The 23,790-nt window shown below is 43.2% G+C and overlaps 1 protein-coding gene across 1 annotated transcript in view; it reads right to left on the reverse strand.

Annotated features, from left to right (window-relative positions):
- Positions 1-16,453: 16,453 nt before the first annotated feature.
- PPM1L (protein phosphatase, Mg2+/Mn2+ dependent 1L) overlaps positions 16,454-23,790 on the reverse strand; it is a 275,912-nt gene continuing 268,575 nt past the window's right edge. The window contains exon 4 of the mRNA XM_044289619.1: positions 16,454-17,192. Within this exon, the coding sequence (XP_044145554.1) occupies positions 16,846-17,192 (347 nt within the window). The 3' untranslated portion in view covers positions 16,454-16,845. The remainder of the gene's footprint in view (positions 17,193-23,790) is intronic.

A 23,790-nucleotide genomic window follows, 5' to 3' on the forward strand; every position in this document is an offset into this window, starting at 1 on the left:
ATGTACACTAAATTCCCTAAAACCCTTTACAGCATTGGGGGTTGAATAATTTTGAACACAACTGTAAGTAAATTGATAAAAGTCAATTTACTGTATTATTTTCCCTTATAACATGGTTATAAGGGAAATTAATAGCATTCCTAATACAGAATGCTTACTAAAATGTGGCTTTAAAAAGAAATAAAAAATTAACTCACCTCATCTTGTTCGGGCAGCCGGCATCATCTTTCTTCTTCTTTTAGGACCTGCAAAAGGACCTTTGATGACGTTATTATCATTCAGCAGGACCTGCGCTGACGTCACCACGCTCACCACGTGGTGAGCGCGGTGACGTCAGCGCAGGTCCTGCTGAATGAAGATAGAAGATTGTGGTGAGCACGATTACGTCATCAAAGGTCCTTTGGCAGATCCTGAAAGAAAAAGAAAGATGATGCCGGCTGCCCGAACAGGATGAGGTGAGTTCATTTTTAAAAAAATTTTAACCCCTAAAGCCACATTTTAGTAAGCATTCTGTATTAGGAATGCTATTAATTTCCCTTATAACCATGTTATAAGGGAAAATAATACAGTAAATTGACTTTTATCAATTTACTTACATCCTCTCCTAGCAACCATGCGTGAAAATCGTACCGCATCCACACTTGCTTGCGGATGCTTGCAATCTTCACGCAAACACATTCATTTCTATTTCTTTTCTCACATCCGTTTATTTATAAGTCATATAAAAAAAAATACACATAATTGATATCGCCGCGACCCTAACGAATTGATCTATAAAAGTATCATGTTACTAATCCTGCACGGTGAACGGCGTAAAAAATAATTTGAAATGACGGAATTGCTGTTTTTGTCCCCTACCTCCACAAAAAAAAATATGGCACCTGAAAACCATTCCAGTAAAATCTTCCCTCCATTAACAATATGGTGCTCCTTTCCCTCTGCCCCCTGTCGTGTGCCCATACAGCAAATTACGACCACATATCGGGTGTTTCTGTAAACTGTAGAATTAGGCCTCTTGCACACAACCGTATGGCTTTTTCAGTATTTTGCTGTCCGCCAAAAATGGATCCTCCAAAAATATGGATGATGTCCATGTGCATTCCGTTTTTTTATTTTTTAGGGATGTTAGAAGGCTTAGAAGTTCAGAAGCAAATATTAAAACATTTTAAAACATTTCAAAACCCAATTTTTTCAGGACCAGTTTAGTTAGGAAGTCACTTTCTGAGGCTTACATATTAGAAACCACCCATAAATGAAAATGGGAATACAATTTGAAAATTTTACTTTTTTTTTAGCAGATTTTAAATTTCTATTTAATTTTGCAACACATCAAAAGTTAACAGCCAAACAAAACCCCAAATCTATTACCCTGAATCTGGAGTTAACCGAAACGCTGTATGCTCAAAAACTGATGTATGGGCGCACAGCATGCTTCAGAGTGGAAGGAGCACCATATGGCTATTGGAGGGCGGATTTAACTGGAATGGTAATTGGGAGCTATGTCGGATATGAAGACACCCTGAGGTGGCCCTACAGTGAAAATCCCCAAAAAGTGACCCCATTTTGGAAACTACACCCCTCAAGGAATATTTCAAGATGTGTAGTGATAACTTTGTCCTCAGAGGGGATTCATGGAATTGGCTGTGAAAATGAAAAATGTAAATTTTTTCCAGACAAATTTACTTTAGGCCCAAATTTTTCACTTTCACAAGAGGGAACTGGAGAAAATGTACCTCCTAATTTATTTCCCATTTTCACCTGATTACAGTAATACTCCATATGTGCTTGCATACTGCTATATGGGCGTACCACAGGGGTCAGAAGGAAGGAAGCACCAAATGGCTTCTGGAAGGCAGATTTCACTGGAATAATTCACAGGAGCCATCTTGCAATTGAACACACCCTGAGGTACCCCTATAGTGGAAACCCCCAAAAAGTGACCCCTTTCCAGAAACTACACCCCTCAAGGAATATTTGACGGTGTGTAGTGAGCACTTAGACCCATCAGGCATTTCACAGAATTAGGAAACTCTTGGCTGTGAAAATGAAAAATTTTATTTTTTTTCCAAAATAAGTTTACACCCTTATTTTTCACTTTCACAAGGGGTAACAGGACAAAATGCACCCCACATTTTGTTCCCCAATTCCCCCCGAATATGCCTACACACCATATGTGCTAAAAAAAATTATGTATGGGCGCACAGCAGGCTTTAGAATGGAAGGAGCACCATATGGCGTTAGGAGAGAGGATTTAGCCGGAATGGTAATTGGAGCTATGTCGCATGTGAAGACACCCTGAGGTGGCCCTACAGTGGAAACCCCCCAAAAATGTGACCCTATTCCGGAAACAACACCCCTCAAGGAATATTTCAAGGTGTGTAGTGAGCACTTTGACCCATCAGGCGGTTCACAGAATTAGGAAACGCTTGGGTGTGAAAACAAAACATTTTCATTTTTTCCCGAAAAAGGTGCTTTACACCCACATTTTTCACTTTCCCCCCGAATACGCCAACACCCCATATGTGCTCAAAAAAAGATGTATGGGCGCACAGCAGGGCTCTAGAGTCAAACAGCTAAATAAGGATTTTGCCGGCCTGAATTGGCAGACATTTATTTTAGGTGCCAAGTCGCATTCAATAAATTCCTGAGGTCCCCAGAAATGAAAAACCCCAAGAAGTGACCCCATTTCGGAAAGAGCCACCCCCGTATGAACATTTTAAGTGTCAGAAAGGGTACTTTTCAGCAAACAGGTGACTCACAGAAGGCAGAAATACTAGCAAAAGCATTTCAAAGCACACATTTGTAAAAATGAAAAATTACTAGCAGACCACAATTTTTCACTTTCACAAGGGGTTAAAGGAGAAAATGCACCCCATTTTCTCCCCATTTTGCAAACACCCCATATGTGCTTGTAGCCAGTTTTATTGGCACACAGCAGGTCTCTAGAGGCAAAGTGCAAAAAAATATTTGTTGCAGGCCTGAAAAAACAGACGTATTTTAGGTGCCATGTCACATTAAATAAGGCTGCTTTCACACTAGCGTTCGGGTGTCCGCTCGTGAGCTCCGTTTGAAGGGGCTCACGAGCGGACCCGAACGCAGCCGTCCAGCCCTGATGCAGTCTGAATGGAGCGGATCCGCTCAGACTGCATCAGTCTGGCGGCGTTCAGCCTCCGCTCCGCTCGCCTCCGCACGGACAGGCGGACAGCTGAACGCTGCTTGCAGCGTTCGGGTGTCCGCCTGGCCGTGCGGATCCGTCCAGACTTACAGTGTAAGTCAATGGGGACGGATCCGTTTGAAGATGCCACAATGTGGCTCAATCTTCAAGCGGATCCGTCCCCCATTGACTTTACATTGAAAGTCTGGACGGATCCGTCCCAGGCTATTTTCACACTTAGCTTTTTTTTGCTAATATAATGCAGACGGATCCGTCTGCATTATTATGAGCGGATCCGTTCAGAACGGATCCGCCTGAACGCTAGTGTGAAAGTAGCCTAAATTTCCTGAGGTCCCCAGAAATGAAAACCCCCCAAAAGTGACCCCATTTCGGAAAGAGCACTTTTTAAGGGGTGGAAAGGGCACTTTTGACCTAACAGGCGGACTAAATTAGAGATATAAGGTGGTAAAACTACAGGGTACATCAAGGATGAAATTAAATTAATGCTCCATGGATGAATGGTAGATTCTGAAACAATCTTTGATGCAACAGGCCAGGTTTTTCTAGGCAGGTTTCGCAATGGTAAATGGTGTCTTTCCTTATCTCCCTTTTGGAACACACCCTGCACCTTTTTTGGGTCCTTCCCTTCCTCACTGTTTGGGGGACTTCACCAGGGAAATGTTGCCCTGATACAACTCGGGCACCGTAACTTGCAGAAGTACTGGGGCCCTCCATTGCTTGGTTTGGAAGATTTAGGGCTTTTATTACCACCTCCTGAAATGGAGGAATGTTCTTGTCTGGCCTCTAGATCTAAATAGTACGTATGCATTGTACAGCGCCATCTGTACGAGGTGCACTGCCAGCTTTTTGTACCACACTTTTGTTTTTCGTGTGGCATTGTAGGGCTTCAGAACTTGATCTGAAAGATCAACCCCACCCATCTGTCTGTTGTAGTCAAGAATGCAGTCTGGTTTGCGGACAGTCGAAGTGGTACCACGTACAGCTGCAGGGGAGCTGGTGTTACTGTGAATAGTGGTCAGTACAAGGACATCCCTCTTGTCCTTGTACTTAACCACCAACATGTTCTTATTGAGGAGAGCACGGCTGTCACCTTTTCTTAGTGGTTGCCCTACCAGGGATCTAGAGAGGCCTCTCTGATTTTGCGTACTGTGCCGCACGCCACAGTACCCTTGGAACTTAGTGACCGGAACAGTGGTAGCCTCGTGTAGTAATTATCCACGTATAGATGGTAATTCTTATCCAGCAGTGAGTGCAGTAAGTCCCACACTATCTTCCCACTAACTCCTAGGGGGGGGGGGGGGGGCATTCTGGGGGTTCAATCCGGGTGTCCCTCCCTTCATAAACCCGGAACTTGTTAGTGTACCCAGAGCTACTCTCACAGACTTTATACAGTTTTATGCCATACCTTGCCCGCTTGCTGGGGCTGTACTGGCGGAATCTTACCCTCCCTTTGAAAAGTAACAGGGATTTGTCTATGCAGACGGGGTTTGCACTTCTGAAAAACTTTGCGTAAATTGGAGTCTGGTACAAGACATCCGCACTCTAATACTGATTAATCTTAGTTTTTTTTACTACGCTCATATGCAGCAAGAGCCCCCAAAAGGTCATCATACCTGCTGCATTTACTGGGGTCCAACCTTGGGGTCTAGCATATGGTGATGTAGGGTGCTGGGAAATAAATTGCTGTGCGTTTACATTTGTTTGGTTTACCATCAAATTTATACAATCTTTAGAGAAAAAGATTTAAAAAAAATCTATTTCAGTGAAGCCCACACAGTCTATCTGAATTCCTGAGTTGCCCACAAACTAAAGGAATTGGGGGTTGATAATTCTGAGGGGGTGGGGTCCATGTGGGCTCACTCTGGGGGGCTGCCTCCTCTGCTACCCTGGGGCGCCTTCTAGAGGGTCCCTCATCAGTGGAAGATGATGATAATGAGAGGGTAGAGGAAAGTGGCATCTTCTTCTCCCTCGCAGACTCAGTATGGGAGGCAAGGATGGCGTATGCCTCTTCAGCTGAGTACACTCGTTGGGATGAATGGGGCATTTTTATTTTATTGGGGTATAACGTGTGAAATGTGTAAACCTTTATTTAGTGTGAGGGGTGTGTATGTAGTGTTTTCACACGTGAAAGGGCTTGTAATAAATTTGAAATTAAATTTAGAAGAAAAGTTGTAAAATAAAAAGTATTTTCTGCACAAAAAAGTCTTGTGCACAAAAAGTCTTTGCTGCACAAAAAAAAGTATTTTCTGCAACAACAAAAAAATTGCAGTGCAAACAGAGTAGACGTAATCAGTAAGGGACAGAGGGTGGTTTAGGGATCTGCAACAGCTGCAAATGAAAAAAGAAATCAGTCCAGCTATTCCAGATGTTCTTCTTTTGTTCTTTTCTTCTTTCAGCAGGAGCAGGAAAGGGTTAAATCGCAGTGGTGGTGCACCACAAGTCCCAGCAAGCCAACAGCAGCACAGACAGACACAGAACCTCTCTGCACGCAGTCACCAGCTAGAATGGCTGCATGCAGGGAAGTTCTGCCTCTTCCTGTGCAGCTATAGCGCTGCCATTGGCTGGAGCATTGTTCCAGCCAATAGCAGTGCTGGCAGGGGACCCAAAACACTGGTGTCCCCTGCCTGACCTAGGAAGACAGGTGCTGACTTGTTACCTCCACATGCAATGTGCATATCTGCGGAATCTAGCCATTAGCAGCGATCGGGGCTGCAGGGGGGCGGAAATACCTCCCTGTGCCCCTAGGAAACATGGCTACCTGTCATACAGAGAAGCCATCGTACGCCGGTCATCGAGCGATTTTGCTCAGGGACCGGGTGTACACAGCGCTGTAGCTCTACGGCGCTGGGATTTCAGACCCCGCTTCCAGCACCGTACATGTACGGCGCTGGTATCCTAAGGGTTAAGGTAGTCTATTATGGATTTTGAGGTTTGTTTGAGATCATTATCCTTTTGTAGAAGCCATCCTGTTTTCAACTTCAGCTTTTTGGTTTTATTACAGTTGGTGTTATGTTTGCTTCCAGAATTTGCTGGAATTTCATGAAATCCATTCTTTCCTCTACCTCTAACATTTTCTCAATGTGGCCCAAGAGTTCTATTTTAACCTCATCTGTCCACAGGACTTGTTTCCAAAATGCATCAGACTTGTTTAGATGTTTGTTTGCAAATTTATGACACTAAATTTTGTGGTGAGGACACAGCTGAACAGTAGAACAATGTACCACAACATAGTCTGCTAAATCTTCCCGAAGGTCTTTTGCAGACAAGCATGGCTTCTAATTTCCCTTTCCGGCAATCCTACGAGCAGCTGTCTCTGAAATTATTCTTAGCCTTCCATACGTTCTCTTTACCTCCACTGTTCCTGTTAACAGCCGTTTCTTAATTACATTTCAAAAATGGCAAATCCTTTGCTATGTTTTTATAGCCTTCTCCTGCTTTATGGGCCTCAACCATTTTCATTTTCAGAGTGTTAGGCAGCTGTTAGGAAGAATACATGGATGTTGTTTTTTGGGACAATGTTAGAGGAGTCTGGTTATTTCTAAAGCTTTGAAATTTGCATCAACTGGCCTTTCCTAACGATGATGGTGAACAAGCCTTAACCCTAACAGGCTATTTAAGGTCTGAGACCTCAGTAAACGGGTCTGAGTGTTCAAATCTTCTTGGGTTCCCCTACTTTTGCAAGGTACTCCTTTCCTTTTTTCCACTCTAAAATTGTACAAAACCAAAATAATAGACTCATAGGGGGTCATTTATCATTCTGAAAAACACCTAAATTAGGGGTATTTCAGGTGCAGATTGCAGTGCAACAGCTAGTTGCACCGCAATCAGCGACTTCTCCACTCTCACACCAGGTCTAAAATTGTGGGTGTGCTGTGGGCCCAGCCCGTCTCATTCACCATTTTCTAACCCTGTTTCAGGCGTAGAAAATTGTCTAAATGTGAGACTGCAAGGAAACTGTCTTACATTTAGAAATGGCGCTGGATGCACCAAAGTTATTGAGAGGCCTGTCCCTCTTCTTAACTTCAGAGGATCCACTGCTACCTTAGGGTTTTGTTAAGACCCCCATAGTGCCTAAAATGTTGAAAAATGTGTTTCATCTTTAACTTTGTATTTTGGAGATCATTTCATCTTCAACTTGCTTAACTAGTCACAGTAACAGTCATTTTAACCAGGTGTGCCTAAACTTTTGCACTGTTTAGGCCAATTACACATTCAGTTTAGGAAACGCACTCTGTGTGATGGCTCTATTTCCTAGACTGAACACTTCTCCTCTGACATGTATTCACAGTTTCATAATGCTTTATGATGCTGCGTGCTTCTGCCTGAAGTAGGTCTACTGAACTGTGCTGACATAATGCAGAGAGCATAGTTTAGTAGACCCATGATTATGAAATGAAATACGCATTTGTGTTTATCCTGTGACTGGTTAAAATACACTTCCTTTTGGCTGTGGATTCCTTCAAGCATAATTTACCCCTAGCAGCATTACTGCATCTCTTTATTAATGATGACCAGGACAACCTGGCCAGGCAAACTATACCAGGGTCAAGAAGCCTTTGCCCATAACACTAGGAAGCACTTTTGTCCCTAAGGGTCCATTCACATGTCCATAATTTGGGTCCGCATTTTGGGATCCACATCCGTTTTTTCGGGATCAGTTTTTTCGGAATCCGCAATTCTGTTCCTGAAAAAATAGAACATGTCCTATTCTTGTCCGCAATTGCGGACCAGAAAAGGCATTTTCTATTATAGTGTCTGATGTGCAGTACGCAAATAGCGGATCGCACATTGCAGGTGTCCGTGTTTTGCGGATCCGCAAAACACTTACTGACATGTGAATGGACCCTTAGGCCTCTTTCACACTACCTTTTTTTGTTTCCGTTTTGCAGGCCATTTTTTGCGTTCCGTATACGGTCCGTATACGGTCCGTATACGGAACCATTCATTTCAATGGGTCCGCAAAAAATGGAATGTACTCCGTATGCATTCCGTTTCCATATTTACGTTCCGTTGAAAGATAGAATATGTCCTATATTTGGCAGCAAATCACGTTCCGTGGCTCCATTAACCACCTCCCGACCGCCGTACGCGTATATGCATCCGGGAGGTGGTTGCTTTATTCCTCCTGGACGCATATACGCGTCTTCTCGCGAGACGCGAGATTTCCTGTGAACGCGCGCGCACAGGCGCGCGCGCTCACAGGAACAGAAGGTAAGTGAGTGGATCTCCAGCCTGCCAGCGGCGATCGTTCGCTGGCAGGCTGGAGATCCGAATTTTTTAACCCCTAACAGGTATATTAGACGCTGTTTTCATAACAGCGTCTAATATACCTCCTACCTGGTCCTCTGGTGGTCCCTTTTGTTAGGATCGACCACCAGAGGACTCAGGTAGGTCAGTACAGTCCCACCAAACACTACACTACACCCCCCCCCCCGTCACTTATTAACCCCTTATAAACCCCTGATGACCCCATATAAACTCCCTGATCACCGCCCTGTCATTGATCACCGCCCTGTCAGGCTCCGTTCAGACGTCCGCATGATTTTTACGGATCCGATCCATGTATCCATGGATCCGTAAAAATCATGCGGACGTCTGAATGGAGCCTTACAGGGGGGTGATCAATGACAGGCGGGTGATCACCCATATACACTCCCTGATCACCCCCTGTCATTGATCACCGCCCTGTCAGGCTCCATTCAGACGTCCGCATGATTTTTACGGATCCGATCCATGTATCCATGGATCCGTAAAAATCATGCGGACGTCTGAATGGAGCCTTACAGGGGGGTGATCGATGACAGGCGGGTGATCACCCATATACACTCCCTGATCACCCCCTGTCATTGATCACCGCCCTGTCAGGCTCCATTCAGACGTCCGCATGATTTTTACGGATCCGATCCATGTATCCATGGATCCGTAAAAATCATGCGGACGTCTGAATGGAGCCTTACAGGGGGGTGATCAATGACAGGCGGGTGATCACCCATATACACTCCCTGATCACCCCCTGTCATTGATCACCGCCCTGTCAGGCTCCATTCAGACGTCCGCATGATTTTTACGGATCCGATCCATGTATCCATGGATCCGTAAAAATCATGCGGACGTCTGAATGGAGCCTTACAGGGGGGTGATCAATGACAGGCGGGTGATCACCCATATACACTCCCTGATCACCCCCCTGTCATTGATCACCCCCCTGTCATTGATCACCCCCCTGTCAGGCTCCATTCAGACATCCGCATGATTTTTACGGATCCGATCCATGTATCCATGGATCCGTAAAAATCATGCGGACGTCTGAATGGAGCCTTACAGGGGGGGTGATCAGTGACAGGGGGGTGATCACCCTGATCACCCTCTGTCATTGATAACCCCCCTGTAAGGCTCCATTCAGACGTCCGCATGCGTTCTGTGGATCCGATCCATGTATCCATGGATCCGTAAAAAATCATGCGGATGTCTGAATGGAGGCTTACAGGGGGGGTGATCAGTGACAGGGGGGTGATCACCCTGATTACCCTGATCACCCCCTGTCATTGATAACCCCCCTGTAAGGCTCCATTCAGACGTCCGCATGCGTTCTGTGGATCCGATCCATGTATCCATGGATCCGTAAAAAATCATGCGGATGTCTGAATGGAGCCTTACAGGGGGGGTGATCAGTGACAGGGGGGTGATCACCCTGATTACCCTGATCACCCCCTGTCATTGATAACCCCCCTGTAAGGCTGAGTTCACACGAGCGTGACAGATTTGGTCCGGATGCGTTCAGGGTGCGTTCAGTTAAACTCGCACCATTTTGCAAGCAAGTTCAGTCAGTTTTGGCTGCAATTGCGTTTAGTTGTTCAGTTTTTTCCGCGCGGGTGCAATGCGTTTTGATGCGTTTTTCACGCGCGTGATAAAAAACTGAAGGTTTACAAACAACATCTCCTAGCAACCATCAGTGAAAAACGCATCGCACCCGCACTTGCTTGCAGATGCAATGCGTTATTCACGCAGCCCCATTCACTTCTATGGAGCCAGGGCTGCGTGAAAAACGCAGAATATAGAACATGCTGCGATTTTAAAGCATTGCAGAAGTGATGCATGAAAAAAAATGCTCATGTGCACAGCCCCATTGAAATGAATGGGTCAGGATTCAGTGCGGGTGCAATGTGTTCACCTACTGCATTGCACCCGCGCGGAAATCTCGCCCGTGTGAACTCAGCCTAAGGCTGGTTTCACACGGGCGTTGCGGAAAAATGTGCGGGTGCGTTGCGGAAACACCCGCGATTTTTCCGCGCGAGTGCAAAACATTGTAATGCGTTTTGCACTCGCGTGAGAAAAATCGCGCATGTTTGGTACCCAAACCCGAACTTCTTCACAGAAGTTCGGGCTTGGGATTGATGTTCTGAAGATTGTATTATTTTCCCTTATAACATGGTTATAAGGGAAAATAATAGCATTCTGAATACAGAATGCTTAGTATAATAGCGCTGGAAGGGTTAAAAAAAATAAAAAAGTTAACTCACCTTCTCCCCATGATCGTGTAGATCCCGGTCTGCTAGCTGTGTGCTTGGGCTGAATGACCTTTGGTGATGTCAGATCACATGCTCCAATCACATGGTCCATCACCATGGTGATGGAGCATGTGATCTGACATCACCACAGGTCCTTTAGCCACAGCTAAAGAACAGACCGACCGGGAACTAGGCGATCATGGGAATAAGGTGAGTTAACTTTTTTTATTTTTTTTAACCCTCCCAGCACTATTATACAAAGCATTCTGTAGTCAGAATGCTATTATTTTCCCTTATAACCATGTTATAAGGGAAAATAATACAGTGAATAGACTGTCACCTAGCAACCATGCGTGGAAATCGCACCGCATCCGCACTTGCTTGCGGATGCTTGCGATTTTCACGCAACCCCATTCATTTCTATGGGGCCTGCGTTACGTGAAAAACGCTGAATATAGAACATGCTGCGATTTTCACGCAACGCATAAGTGATGCGTGAAAATCACCGCTCATGTGAACAGCCCCATAGAAATGAATGGGTCAGGATTCAGTGCGGGTGCAATGCGTTCAACTCACGCATCGCACCCGCGCGGAAATCTCGCCCGTGTGAAAGGGGCCTAAGGCCTCTTTCACACGACAGTATGTCCATTTCAGTGTTTTGCGGTCCGTTTTTCACGGATCCGTTGTTCCGTTTTTTGCTTCCGTTGTGGTTCTGTTTCCGTTCCGTTGTTCCGTTCCGTTTTTCCGTATGGCAAATACAGTATACAGTAATTTCATATTAAAAATTGGGCTGGGCATAACATTTTCAATAGATGGTTCCGCAAAAAACGGAACGGATACGGAAGACATACGGATGCCTTTCCGTATGCATTCCGTTTTTTTGCGGACCCATAGACTTTAATGGAGCCACGGAACGTGATTTGCGGCCAAATATAGGACATGTTCTATCTTTAAGGCCTCTTTCACACGGGCGTCATTTTTTTGGCCCGGCTAAGAGCCGGGTGCGTTGCGGGAAAATGCGCGATTTTTTCTGCGCAAGTGCAAAACATTGTCATGCGTTGCACTCGCGTGAGAAAAATCGCGCATGTTTGGTACCCAAACCCGAACTTCTTCATAGAAGTTCGGGCTTGGGATTGATGTTCTGAAGATTGTATTATTTTCCCTTATAACATGGTTATAAGGGAAAATAATAGCATTCTGAATACAGAATGCATAGTAAACCAGCGCTAGAGGGGTTAAAATAAAATAAAAAATAATTTAACTCACCTTAGTCCACTTGTTCGCGAAGCCGGCATCTCCTTGTGTCTCCGCTGCTGATGAACAGGACCTGGGATGAGCTGCTCCATTAAATACCGGTTAAGGACCTTCGATGACGTCACTCCGGTCATCACATGGTACGTCACATGATCTTTTACCATGGTGATTCACCATGGTAAAAGATCATGTGATGACCGGAGTGACGTCATCGAAGGTCCTTAAGCTCTATTTAATGGAGCAGCTCATCCCAGGTCCTGTTCATCAGCAGCGGAGACACAAGGAGATGCCGGCTTCGCGAACAAGTGGACTAAGGTGAGTTAAATTATTTTTTATTTTATTTTAACCCCTCTAGCGCTGGTTTACTATGCATTCTGTATTCAGAATGCTATTATTTTCCCTTATAACCATGTTATAAGGGAAAATAATAATGATCGGGTCTCCATCCCGATGGTCTCCTAGCAACCATGCGTGCAAATCGCATGGCATCCGTACTTGCTTGCGGATGCCATCCGATTTTCACACACCCCATTCACTTCTATGGGGCCTGCGTCACGTCAAAATCGGACATTATAGAGCATGCTGCGATTTGCACTGAACGTACAAGTGATGCGTTAAAAACAACGCTCATGTGCACAGCCCCATAGAAATGAATGGGTCAGGATTCAGTGCGGGTGCCATACGTTCGCCGCACGGATCGCACCCGCACGGAAAAGTCGCCCGTGTGAAAGGGGCCTAAACGGAACGGAAAAACGGAAATACGGAAACGGAATGCACACGGAGTACATTCAGTTTTTTTTGCGGAACCATTGAAATGAATGGTTCCGTATACGGACCGTATACGGACCGCAAAAAACGGCCCGCAAAACGGAAAAAAAAACCGGTCGTGTGAAAGAGGCCTAAGGCTCCATTCAGACGTCCGCATGCGTTCTGTGGATCCGATCCATGTATCCATGGATCCGTAAAAAATCATGCGGACGTCTGAATGGAGCCTTACAGGGGGGGTGATCAATGACAGGGGGGTGATCAGGGAGTCTATATGGGTGATCACCCCCCTGTCATTGATCACCCCCCTGTCATTGATCACTCCCCCCCTGGTAAGGCTCCATTCAGCCATTTTTTTTGGCACAAGTTAGCGGACATTTTTTGTTTGTTTTTGTTTTTTCTTACAAAGTCTCATATTCCACTAACTTGTGTCAAAAAATAAAATCTCACATGGACGCACCATACCCCTCACGGAATCCAAATGCGTAAACATTTTTAGACATTTATATTCCAGACTTCTCACGCTTTAGGGCCCCTAAAAAGCCAGGGCAGTATAAATACCCCACATGTGACCCCATTTCGGAAAGAAGACACCCCAAGGTATTCCGTGAGGGGCATATTGAGTCCATGAAAGATTGAAATTTTTGTCCTAAGTTAGCGGAAAGTGAGACTTTGTGAGAAAAAAAACAAAAAAAATCAATATCCGCTAACTTATGCAAAAAAAAAAAAATTCTAGGAACTCGCCATGCCCCTCATTGAATACCTTGGGGTGTCTTCTTTCCAAAGTGGGGTCACATGTGGGGTATTTATACTGCCCTGGCTTTTTAGGGGCCCGAAAGTGTGAGAAGAAGTCTGGGATCCAAATGTCTAAAAATGCCCTCCTAAAAGGAATTTGGGCCCCTTTGCGCATCTAGGCTGCAAAAAAGTGTCACACATGTGGTATCGCCGTACTCAGGAGAAGTTGGGGAATGTGTTTTGGGGTGTCATTTTACATATACCCATGCTGGGTGAGAAAAATATCTTGGTCAAATGCCAACTTTGTATAAAAAAATGCGAAAAGTTGTCTTTTGCCAAGATATTTCTCTCACCCAGCATGGGTATATGTAAAATGACCCCCCAAAACACATTGCCCAACTTCTCCTGAGTACGGCGATACCAGATGTGTCACACTTTTTTGCAGCCAAGGTGGGCAAAGGGGCACCTTTCGGATTTCGCAGGCCATTTTTTACACATTTTGATTTCAAGGTACTTCTTACACATTTGGGCCCCTAAATTGCCAGGGCAGTATAACTACGCCACAAGTGACCCCATTTTGGAAAGAAGACACCCCAAGGTATTCCGTGGGGGGCACGGCGAGTTCCTAGAATTTTTTATTTTTTGTCACAATTTAGCGGAAAATGATGATTTTTCTTTTTTTTTCTTTTTTCCTTACAAAGTCTCATATTCCACTAACTTGCGACAAAAAAAAAAAAATTCTAGGAACTCGCCATGCCCCTCACGGAATACCTTGGGGTGTCTTCTTTCCAAAATGGGGTCACTTGTTGGGTAGTTATACTGCCCTGGCAATTTAGGGGCCCAAATGTGTGAGAAGAACTTTGCAATCAAAATGTGTAAAAAATGCCCTGCAAAATCCAAAAGGTGCACTTTGGAATATGTGCCCCTTTGCCCACCTTGGCAGCAAAAAAGTGTGACACATCTGGTATCGCCGTACTCAGGAGAAGTTGGGGAATGTGTTTTGGGGTGTCATTTTACATATACCCATGCTGGGTGAGAAAAATATCTTGGTCAAATGCCAACTTTGTATAAAAAAATGGGAAAAGTTGTCTTTTGCCAAGATATTTCTCTCACCCAGCATGGGTATATGTAAAATGACACCCCAAAACACATTCCCCAACTTCTCCTGAGTACGGCGATACCACATGTGTGACACTTTTTTGCTGCCAAGGTGGGCAAAGGGGCGCATATTCCAAAGTGCACCTTTTGGATTTCACCGGTCATTTCTTACACATTTTGATTGCAAAGTTCTTCTCACACATTTGGGCCCCTAAATTGCCAGGGCAGTATAACTACCCCACAAGTGACCCCATTTTGGAAAGAAGACACCCCAAGGTATTCTGTGAGGGGCATGGTGAGTTCCTAGAATTTTTTATTTTTTGTCGCAAGTTAGTGGAATATGAGACTTTGTAAGAAAAAAAATAAAAGAAAAAAATCATCATCATTTTCCGCTAACTTGTGACAAAAAATAAAAAGTTCTATGAACTCACTATGCCCATCAGCGAATACCTTAGGGTGTCTACTTTCCGAAATGGGGTCATTTGTGGGGTTTTTCTACTGTTTGGGCATTGTAGAACCTCAGGAAACATGACATGTGCTCAGAAAATCAGAGCCGTTTCAAAAAGCGGAAATTCACATTTTTGTACCATAGTTTGTAAATGCTATAACTTTTACCCAAACCATTTTATTTTTGCCCAAACATTTTTTTTTTATCGAAGACATGTAGAACTATAAATTTAGTGAAAAATTTATATATGGATGTCGGTTTTTTTGCAAAATTTCACAGCTGAAAGTGAAAAATGTCATTTTTTTGCAAAAAAATCGTTACATTTTGATTAATAACAAAAAAAGTAAAAATGTCAGCAGCAATAAAATACCACCAAATGAAAGCTCCATTAGTGAGAAGAAAAGGAGGTAAAATTCATTTGGGTGGTAAGTTGCATGACCGAGCGATAAACGGTGAAAGTAGTGTAGTGCCGAAGTGTAAAAAGTGGCCTGGTCATGAAGGGGGTTTCACCTAGCTGGGCTGAAGTGGTTAAAGTCAATGGGTCCGCAAAAAAACGGAATGCATCCGGAAATGCATCCGTATGTCTTCCGTATCCATTCAGTTTTTTGCGGAACCATCTATTGAAAATGTTATGCCCAGCCCAATTTGTTCTATGTAATTACTGTATACTGTATGTGCCATACAGAAAAACGGAACCGAAACAAAAAAAATAAAGAAACAACGGATCCGTGAAAAATGGACCCCAAAACACTGAAATAGCCATACGGTAGTGTGAAAGAGGCCTTATGGTGGATTAACTTGGAACTATTATTGGGTCTATTATCAGGAACAAACGAAGCCCATTCCCAATAATTGTCCCCATATAAGGTGTCCCCGATTATGAATGAGCAAACACTTCTAATAATCGTTGATGCAGCACATTAAATCATTATTTCTAGGCAGCAGATAGTACTGTGCTTCTGCTTCCCAGAAACCATGTATCGGTATGAGAAGGAGTGACAGCAGTGGCCATTCCTGGCCCCATAGACTGGATGTAAACGCAGCTGTTACCTTCACTGACAAACAGGCCATTATTGGGAAGCAATGGTTCCTTCCCGATCACTGCCTGCTCAGTCGGCTTCCCCGATTGTTCACTTGCTTGGTAATCAATGCATGGATCATATCTGAGGTTACAGTGTTTGGTTGCCAAATTTCAAAATGCCCCATCAGCTGAAGTATAGACAGAGCTATGCTATGCAGTTGATCCTAGAGAAACATGTAGAAACCTAATAACCCACTTGTGATAAAACACCAAAGTTTGTCATACATGTCCTGGAGTTTTTATTAGATGTCCATCATCCAATGTTTAAAATAGCAAAGTATAGAGTCTCCCTTTTTACAAGAAAACACCATAGAAGATATGGCAAACAGTTGAGCAGGTAAGCTTTAAATTGTTCTTCAAGACAAAGCAACTTATAGGTGACACCATTATTGTTGTACTACTACATCTTTACTACTGTTTCACAATGCTTGTCAGGACTCTTCCTGGATATACATTAGACAAATGGCTGTAAAAGTGAATACGTTCTTTATTCATATTCTGACCTCCACCCAAAAACAATGCCTTGAAGCCTCCTTAGAGGGTAACACTTTCCTTTAATACAGATAGTTGCTTGTTAAGAATGGAACAATGTTGGGTATAATATATACTTTCTGTGCGTTCATAAGTTACAGTCAATGGATACATTAGCTGCATGAGTCCATGTTAAAGTCTAGGACGTGGATATGGAGTCAAGGGGCAATCTTAATAATGTGTTCACATTTTTCTACTTAATTAAAATAAAATAGTTTGCCTGAAGTCCGTCTGTAAATAAGCAAATACCTTATTGTTCATCTGTTCTACTACTATTCCTGAACTTTACTACCATGACTGTTATGTTATCAGGACATCCTCTGTAGAAGGACTGTAACACAATGCTTTTGGCTCCAAAGTGAGGTTCATCCAGGCGTTCCTTAATGAAACGGACAGCTTCTTCATTGCTGAAGGCATCCCATAGCCCATCAGAGGCCAGGATCATGAATTCTGGCTGCAGCTTGTCGAGGTCAAAGCTCAAGATATCAGGGTCTGATATGATGACGTTCAGATTTTTCAAGGGATAATCTCCTAATGAACGGGACATTGCCAAAATTCCTTGAACTCTCCAAGACCCATTGAAACTGATGAAACCACCTGCAAAGCAAAAAGAATGGGACTGTTATTCACTAATAGCAAAACAATAGCAAGTCCATTCCAGTATGATTTACGTCACTCCTAATGTCGTATAGGTATGTGCTAGGAAGGCTTTCACCTGCATACAGTAATGAGCTAAAAGCTACATTCTGTGCTGGTTATTAGATTTATGTTCTAATATACTCACTAATGGAACAAAATATTGAAGGCATTCCTGCCATCACAATTACCTAACCTACCTAAGATGCTCTGTCACCCGGATCAACGCTACCCTACCAGGTATATACAGTCATGTGAAAAAATTAGGACACCCTTTGAAAGCATGTGGTTTTTTGTAACATTTTTAATAAAAGGTTATTTCATCTCCGTTTCAACAATACAGAGAGATTAAAGTAATCCAACTAAACAAAGAAAACTGAAGAAAAGTCTTTTCAAGATCTTCTGTAAATGTCATTCTACAAAAATGCCTATTCTAACTGAGGAAAAAGATAGGACACCCTCACATGTATTCCCTCTTAAATTGGCTCAGATCTCACACAGGTATATCACACCAGGTGCACATAATTAGTAGATCGTTACTCTGCATGTTGAATGAGGCTTGCCCTATTTAAACCTCAGACATTTAGTTTGGTGTGCTCCTGACTGTTGAAGTGAGAGTGAGCACCATGGTGAGAGCAAAAGAGCTGTCAGAGGACTTCAGAAAAAAGATTGTAGCAGCCTATGAGTCTGGGAAGGGATTTAAAAAGATCTCAAAAGATTTTGAAATCAGCCATTCCACTGTCCGGAAGATAGTCTACAAGTGGAGGGCTTTCAAAACAACTGCCAACATGCCCAGGACTGGTCGCCCCAGCAAGTTCACCCCAAGAGCAGACCGCAAGATGCTAAAAGAGGTCTCCAAAAACCCTAAAGTGTCATCTCGAGAACTACAGCAGGCTCTGGCTACTGTTGATGTAGAAGTACATGCCTCTACAATCAGAAAGAGACTGTACAAGTTTAACTTGCATGGGAGGTGTGCAAGGAGGAAACCTTTGCTTTCCAAGAGAAACATCGAGGCCAGACTGACATTTGCCAGAGATAAAGTTGACAAAGACCAGGACTTCTGGAATAATGTTCTTTGGACAGATGAGTCCAAAATTGAATTATTTGGACACAACAGCAGAGGACATGTTTGGCGTAAACCAAACACAGCATTCCAAGAAAAGAACCTCATACCAACTGTGAAGCATGGAGGTGGAAGTGTCATGGTTTGGGGCTGCTTTGCTGCAGCAGGACCTGGTCAGCTCACCATCATAGAATCCACGATGACTTCTACTGTGTATCAGAAGGTGCTTGAAGAACATGTGAGACCATCAGTTAGAAAATTAAAGCTGAAGCGGAACTGGACCATGCAACATGACAATGACCCAAAACATACTAGTAAATCAACCAAAGATTGGCTGAAAAAGAAGAAATGGAGAGTCCTGGAATGGCCAAGTCAAAGTCCAGATTTGAATCCCATTGAGATGCTGTGGGGTGACTTGAAAAGGGCTGTACGTGCAAGAAACCCCTCAAACATCTCACAGCTGAAAAAGTTCTGCATTGAGGAGTGGGGTAAAATTTCCTCAGACCGATGTCGAAGACTGGTAGATGGCTACAAGAACCGTCTCACTGCAGTTATTTCAGCCAAAGGAGGTAACACTCGCTATTAGGGGCAAGGGTGTCCTATCTTTTTCCTCAGTTAGAATAGGCATTTTTGTAGAATGACATTTACAGAAGATCTTGAAAAGACTTTTCTTCAGTTTTCTTTGTTTAGTCGGATTACTTTAATCTCTCTGTATTGTTGAAACGGAGATGAAATAACCTTTTATTAAAAATGTTACAAAAAACCACATGCTTTCAAAGGGTGTCCTAATTTTTTCACATGACTGTAGCCTGGTAGGGTTCAGGACGCTGGCAAAAACTATTCTTCTTTATGCTGTCAGTGGTGGAGAAAAATGAATTTTTAGAAATATGCAAATGAAGTATTCGAGCACCAGGAGACGGGCTTATGTGGTTCGAGAGCACTCCAGCAACGCCACTGGTGCTCCATAATGATGCCCCTCTGCTGTAGTGCACGCCCCCTGCCTTTAGATTGACAGCGCTAGATTCCGTGCCTGCGCATCTATGTGAAGATACATAGTGCGCACGCGCTTTCATGGAATGGGTGCGCAGGCGCGGGATCTCAAGGGGTCTATTGCTGTCATTTTAAAGGCAGTGGGCGTGGTCAACTGAAAAAAGGATTTATAGCCCAAAATGAGTATAATGCCCCGATAGGTGTCCCTAGCTTTTAAGACTAGGCCATTTAGGCTACTTTCACATCTACTCTTTTCCTTTCCGCTATTGAGATCCGTCAATAGTTTCGTCCCCATTCATTATCAATTGGACAAGACTGAACAGAAGGGAAAGGAGCGCACCAGAATGCATTCCATTCCGTTTCACTGCGTTCCCATGACGCACACAAAAGCGCAGATATAAAAGTAGCCTTATCTCCCCTTCCTCACAGGCACATTTTATTTTCGTTTTTGTCAGTATATGCAGCTTCAAAAATCCAACTTTTGTTTATTTAGATAATTTGTGTCTTTTTTCAGTGATACGTTTTTTTAATACCTGAGAAAATACCTTTCCCATTTTTAAAATCTTTTTAATAGCACAAAGTGCAACAAAAATATTTTTTTTTGTTTTCAAATTGTGTTGCCTTTCTGTTAGAGTTGTTTTGCTACAGGGATGTATAGTTTATGAAGGACAGTGGCGGTTTTCCTTTTTTAATTATTATTTTTCATCTTCTTTTGTGTTTATAAAGTCATACAAGACCTTTTGGGGGCATTTTAAAGAGGATCTGTCACCAAAAATGTGGAATCTGAAAGCACTATGTTGTAGAGCAGAAGCAGAGCAGATATATATATTTTTATTAGAAAAGATTCAGTAAAACTTGTCATTTTTACATTGAAATCAGCAGCCGTGTGAAGTGCTATTGGCACAAGGAGGCGGTGTTATCAGAGATTGACAGCTATTGCTCACACGTGCATGAGGCCTAAATGTCACACAGGCATTATGTGCCAGAAGTCCATTAGTAGGCGCAGATCTGGCAATATTCTCAAATAAACAACTATCAAAAAATACTTCTATGTCTATGAACTATGGATTATTTAACATGCCCTAAGGTCTGCTTAGCAGCTCCACAAAACAGACTGAGCTGTGGCTAAGTGTTATGCTGATCACAGCACATACCGGTAGAGAAATCTATGCGATGCTTCCTAATTCTCCGGGGAATAATCACGGAATAAATGAGAACATCACGCACACTTGACATCGTTGTGTGCAGGCTGCTTTTCTAAAAGTCGGTTTTCAAGTCATTACCAAATGCGTGTGAGGTTTGCAGAGTGAATCAGATATCAGGATTGTTTGCTCAGTTATTAGTTCTTTGAGCAATGAGTACATTTTATGTGCTTTCATTTATTGCAAGCCTCCAATAAAGCTGAATGCAGGACCCGAGGCCAATGAAGAGGCTGAGAATTATCTATAGAGTTGTATTCACATAGGAGTGACGTGTTATCTCTGTCTTTTCCTCTGAATTCGCTATTGTCTTTGTTCAGAATGCTCACATCTCTTCTTCAGTTACGGTATCATTTGTGCATTTTAACTTTTTTATCTTTATCAATCTATAATATTCATCTATCAATATCTATCTAGAACTCTCTCTCTAATATCTACTATTGCAGTACCTTCTGGGGGGGTGGCACCAGATACCAGGTCCCAACCCACCAGAGTCATCATCAATGCATCCAACTGTATCCTGTCCTACCATCACAGAGTTGCGTTTCTCAACATCTGGATGCTGCTCCCATTTTCAGCAGTGAAACCAATGACTGTAATTTCCAGTTAAATGGTGGCACGCTGTTAGGGGTGGTGTAATGAATGTGGCAGCATCCTGCGTGCTGGATTGGACTGCAGAGACACAGCTGATATGTGAAAGTAATGCAGTACTTATACAGGGAGTGCAGAATTATTAGGCAAGTTGTATTTTTGAGGATTAATTTTATTATTGAACAACAACCATGTTCTCAATGAACCCAAAAAACTAATTAATATCAAAGCTGAATATTTTTGGAAGTAGTTTTTAGTTTGTTTTTAGTTTTAGCTATTTTAGGGGGATATCTGTGTGTGCAGGTGACTATTACTGTGCATAATTATTAGGCAACTTAACAAAAACAAATATATACCCATTTCAATTATTTATTTTTACCAGTGAAACCAATATAACATCTCAACATTCACAAATATACATTTCTGACATTCAAAAACAAAACAAAAACAAATCAGTGACCAATATAGCCACCTTTCTTTGCAAGGACACTCAAAAGCCTGCCATCCATGGATTCTGTCAGTGTTTTGATCTGTTCACCATCAACATTGCGTGCCAGCAGCAACCACAGCCTCCCAGACACTGTTCAGAGACGTGTACTGTTTTCCCTCCTTGTAAATCTCACATTTGATGATGGACCACAGGTTCTCAATGGGGTTCAGATCAGGTGAACAAGGAGGCCAGGTCATTAGATTTTCTTCTTTTATACCCTTTCTTGCCAGCCACGCTGTGGAGTACTTGGACGCGTGTGATGGAGCATTGTCCTGCATGAAAATCATGTTTTTCTTGAAGGATGCAGACTTCTTCCTGTACCACTGCTTGAAGAAGGTGTCTTCCAGAAACTGGCAGTAGGACTGGGAGTTGAGCTTGACTCCATCCTCAACCCGAAAAGGCCCCACAAGCTCATCTTTGATGATACCAGCCCAAACCAGTACTCCACCTCCACCTTGCTGGCGTCTGAGTCGGACTGGAGCTCTCTGCCCTTTACCAATCCAGCCACGGGCCCATCCATCTGGCCCATCAAGACTCACTCTCATTTCATCAGTCCATAAAACCTTAGAAAAATCAGTCTTGAGATATTTCTTGGCCCAGTCTTGACGTTTCAGCTTGTGTGTCTTGTTCAGTGGTGGTCGTCTTTCAGCCTTTCTTACCTTGGCCATGTCTCTGAGTATTGCACACCTTGTGCTTTTGGGCACTCCAGTGATGTTGCAGCTCTGAAATATGGCCAAACTGGTGGCAAGTGGCATCTTGGCAGCTGCACGCTTGACTTTTCTCAGTTCATGGGCAGTTATTTTGCGCCTTGGTTTTTCCACACGCTTCTTGCGACCCTGTTGACTATTTTGAATGAAACGCTTGATTGTTCGATGATCACGCTTCAGAAGCTTTGCAATTTTAAGAGTGCTGCATCCCTCTGCAAGATATCTCACTATTTTTGACTTTTCTGAGCCTGTCAAGTCCTTCTTTTGACCCATTTTGCCAAAGGAAAGGAAGTTGCCTAATAATTATGCACACCTGATATAGGGTGTTGATGTCATTAGACCACACCCCTTCTCATTACAGAGATGCACATCACCTAATATGCTTAATTGGTAGTAGGCTTTCGAGCCTATACAGCTTGGAGTAAGACAACATGCATAAAGAGGATGATGTGGTCAAAATACTCATTTGCCTAATAATTCTGCACGTAGTGTACTGTCCTTGTTTTGATCTTCTCATGAGTCTTATGGCGGGTTTAGAAGGCCCGAGGAGTAGCCAAATATAGTGAAGGAAACGTTCCTTCCCGACAACTAGCTGCTTGTTCAGTGGGGTGAAGCACTGCATTTTCATGCCCTCATACAGCTGCATTGTTTTGGGGCAGAAGCTCACGGTTTAGACAGCACAATCTGCTGCCCAGAAACAATTTACTTGTCTGCACGAACGACTGTTTCACCCGATGAACAAGTCTTTCGCTCGTTCATCGGGTGATCGGCTGCTCCTTTAGATGGACATATTGTCGGGAACGAGCATTGGTAGGAACGTTCGCCCCCGATAATCTGTCTGACAGTCTGGCTGTGTAAACCCGCCATTAGATTTTATGTTGAAAAAGACCCCTCATGGGGGGTGCATATATAGTACATAGCTGATCTGTATACACTGTAGTGCCCTGTTTTATCTATAGCCCATTAGAAAAAATGCTCCCCTCTACTAACAACTTAATTGCTGTTACCCTCCTCCCCTTTATTAACCACTTAAGGACCACAGGTTTATACCCCCCTAGTGACCAGGCCCTTTTTTACAAATCGGCACTCCACAACTTTAGCGGTTTATTGCTCGGTCATGCAACTTACCACCCAAATGAATTTTACCTCCTTTTCTTCTCACTAATAGAGCTTTCATTTGGTGGTATTTCATTGCTGCTGACATTTTTACTTTTTTTGTTATTAATCGAAATTTAACGATTTTTTTGCAAAAAAATGAAATTTTTCACTTTCAGTTGTAAAATTTTGCAAAAAAAACAACATCCATATATCCATTTTTCACAAAATTTATTGTTCTACATGTCTTTGATAAAAAATAAATGTTTGGGTAAAAAAAAAAATGGTTTGGGTCAAAGTTATAGCGTTTACAAACTATGGTACAAAAATGTGAATTTCCGCTTTTTGAAGCAGCTCTGACTTTCTGAGCACCTGTCATGATTCCTGAGGTTCTACAATGCCCAAACAGTAGAAAAACCCCACA

This window comes from Bufo gargarizans, chromosome 4 (assembly GCF_014858855.1).
Source record: "Bufo gargarizans isolate SCDJY-AF-19 chromosome 4, ASM1485885v1, whole genome shotgun sequence".
Taxonomy (NCBI): domain Eukaryota; kingdom Metazoa; phylum Chordata; class Amphibia; order Anura; family Bufonidae; genus Bufo; species Bufo gargarizans.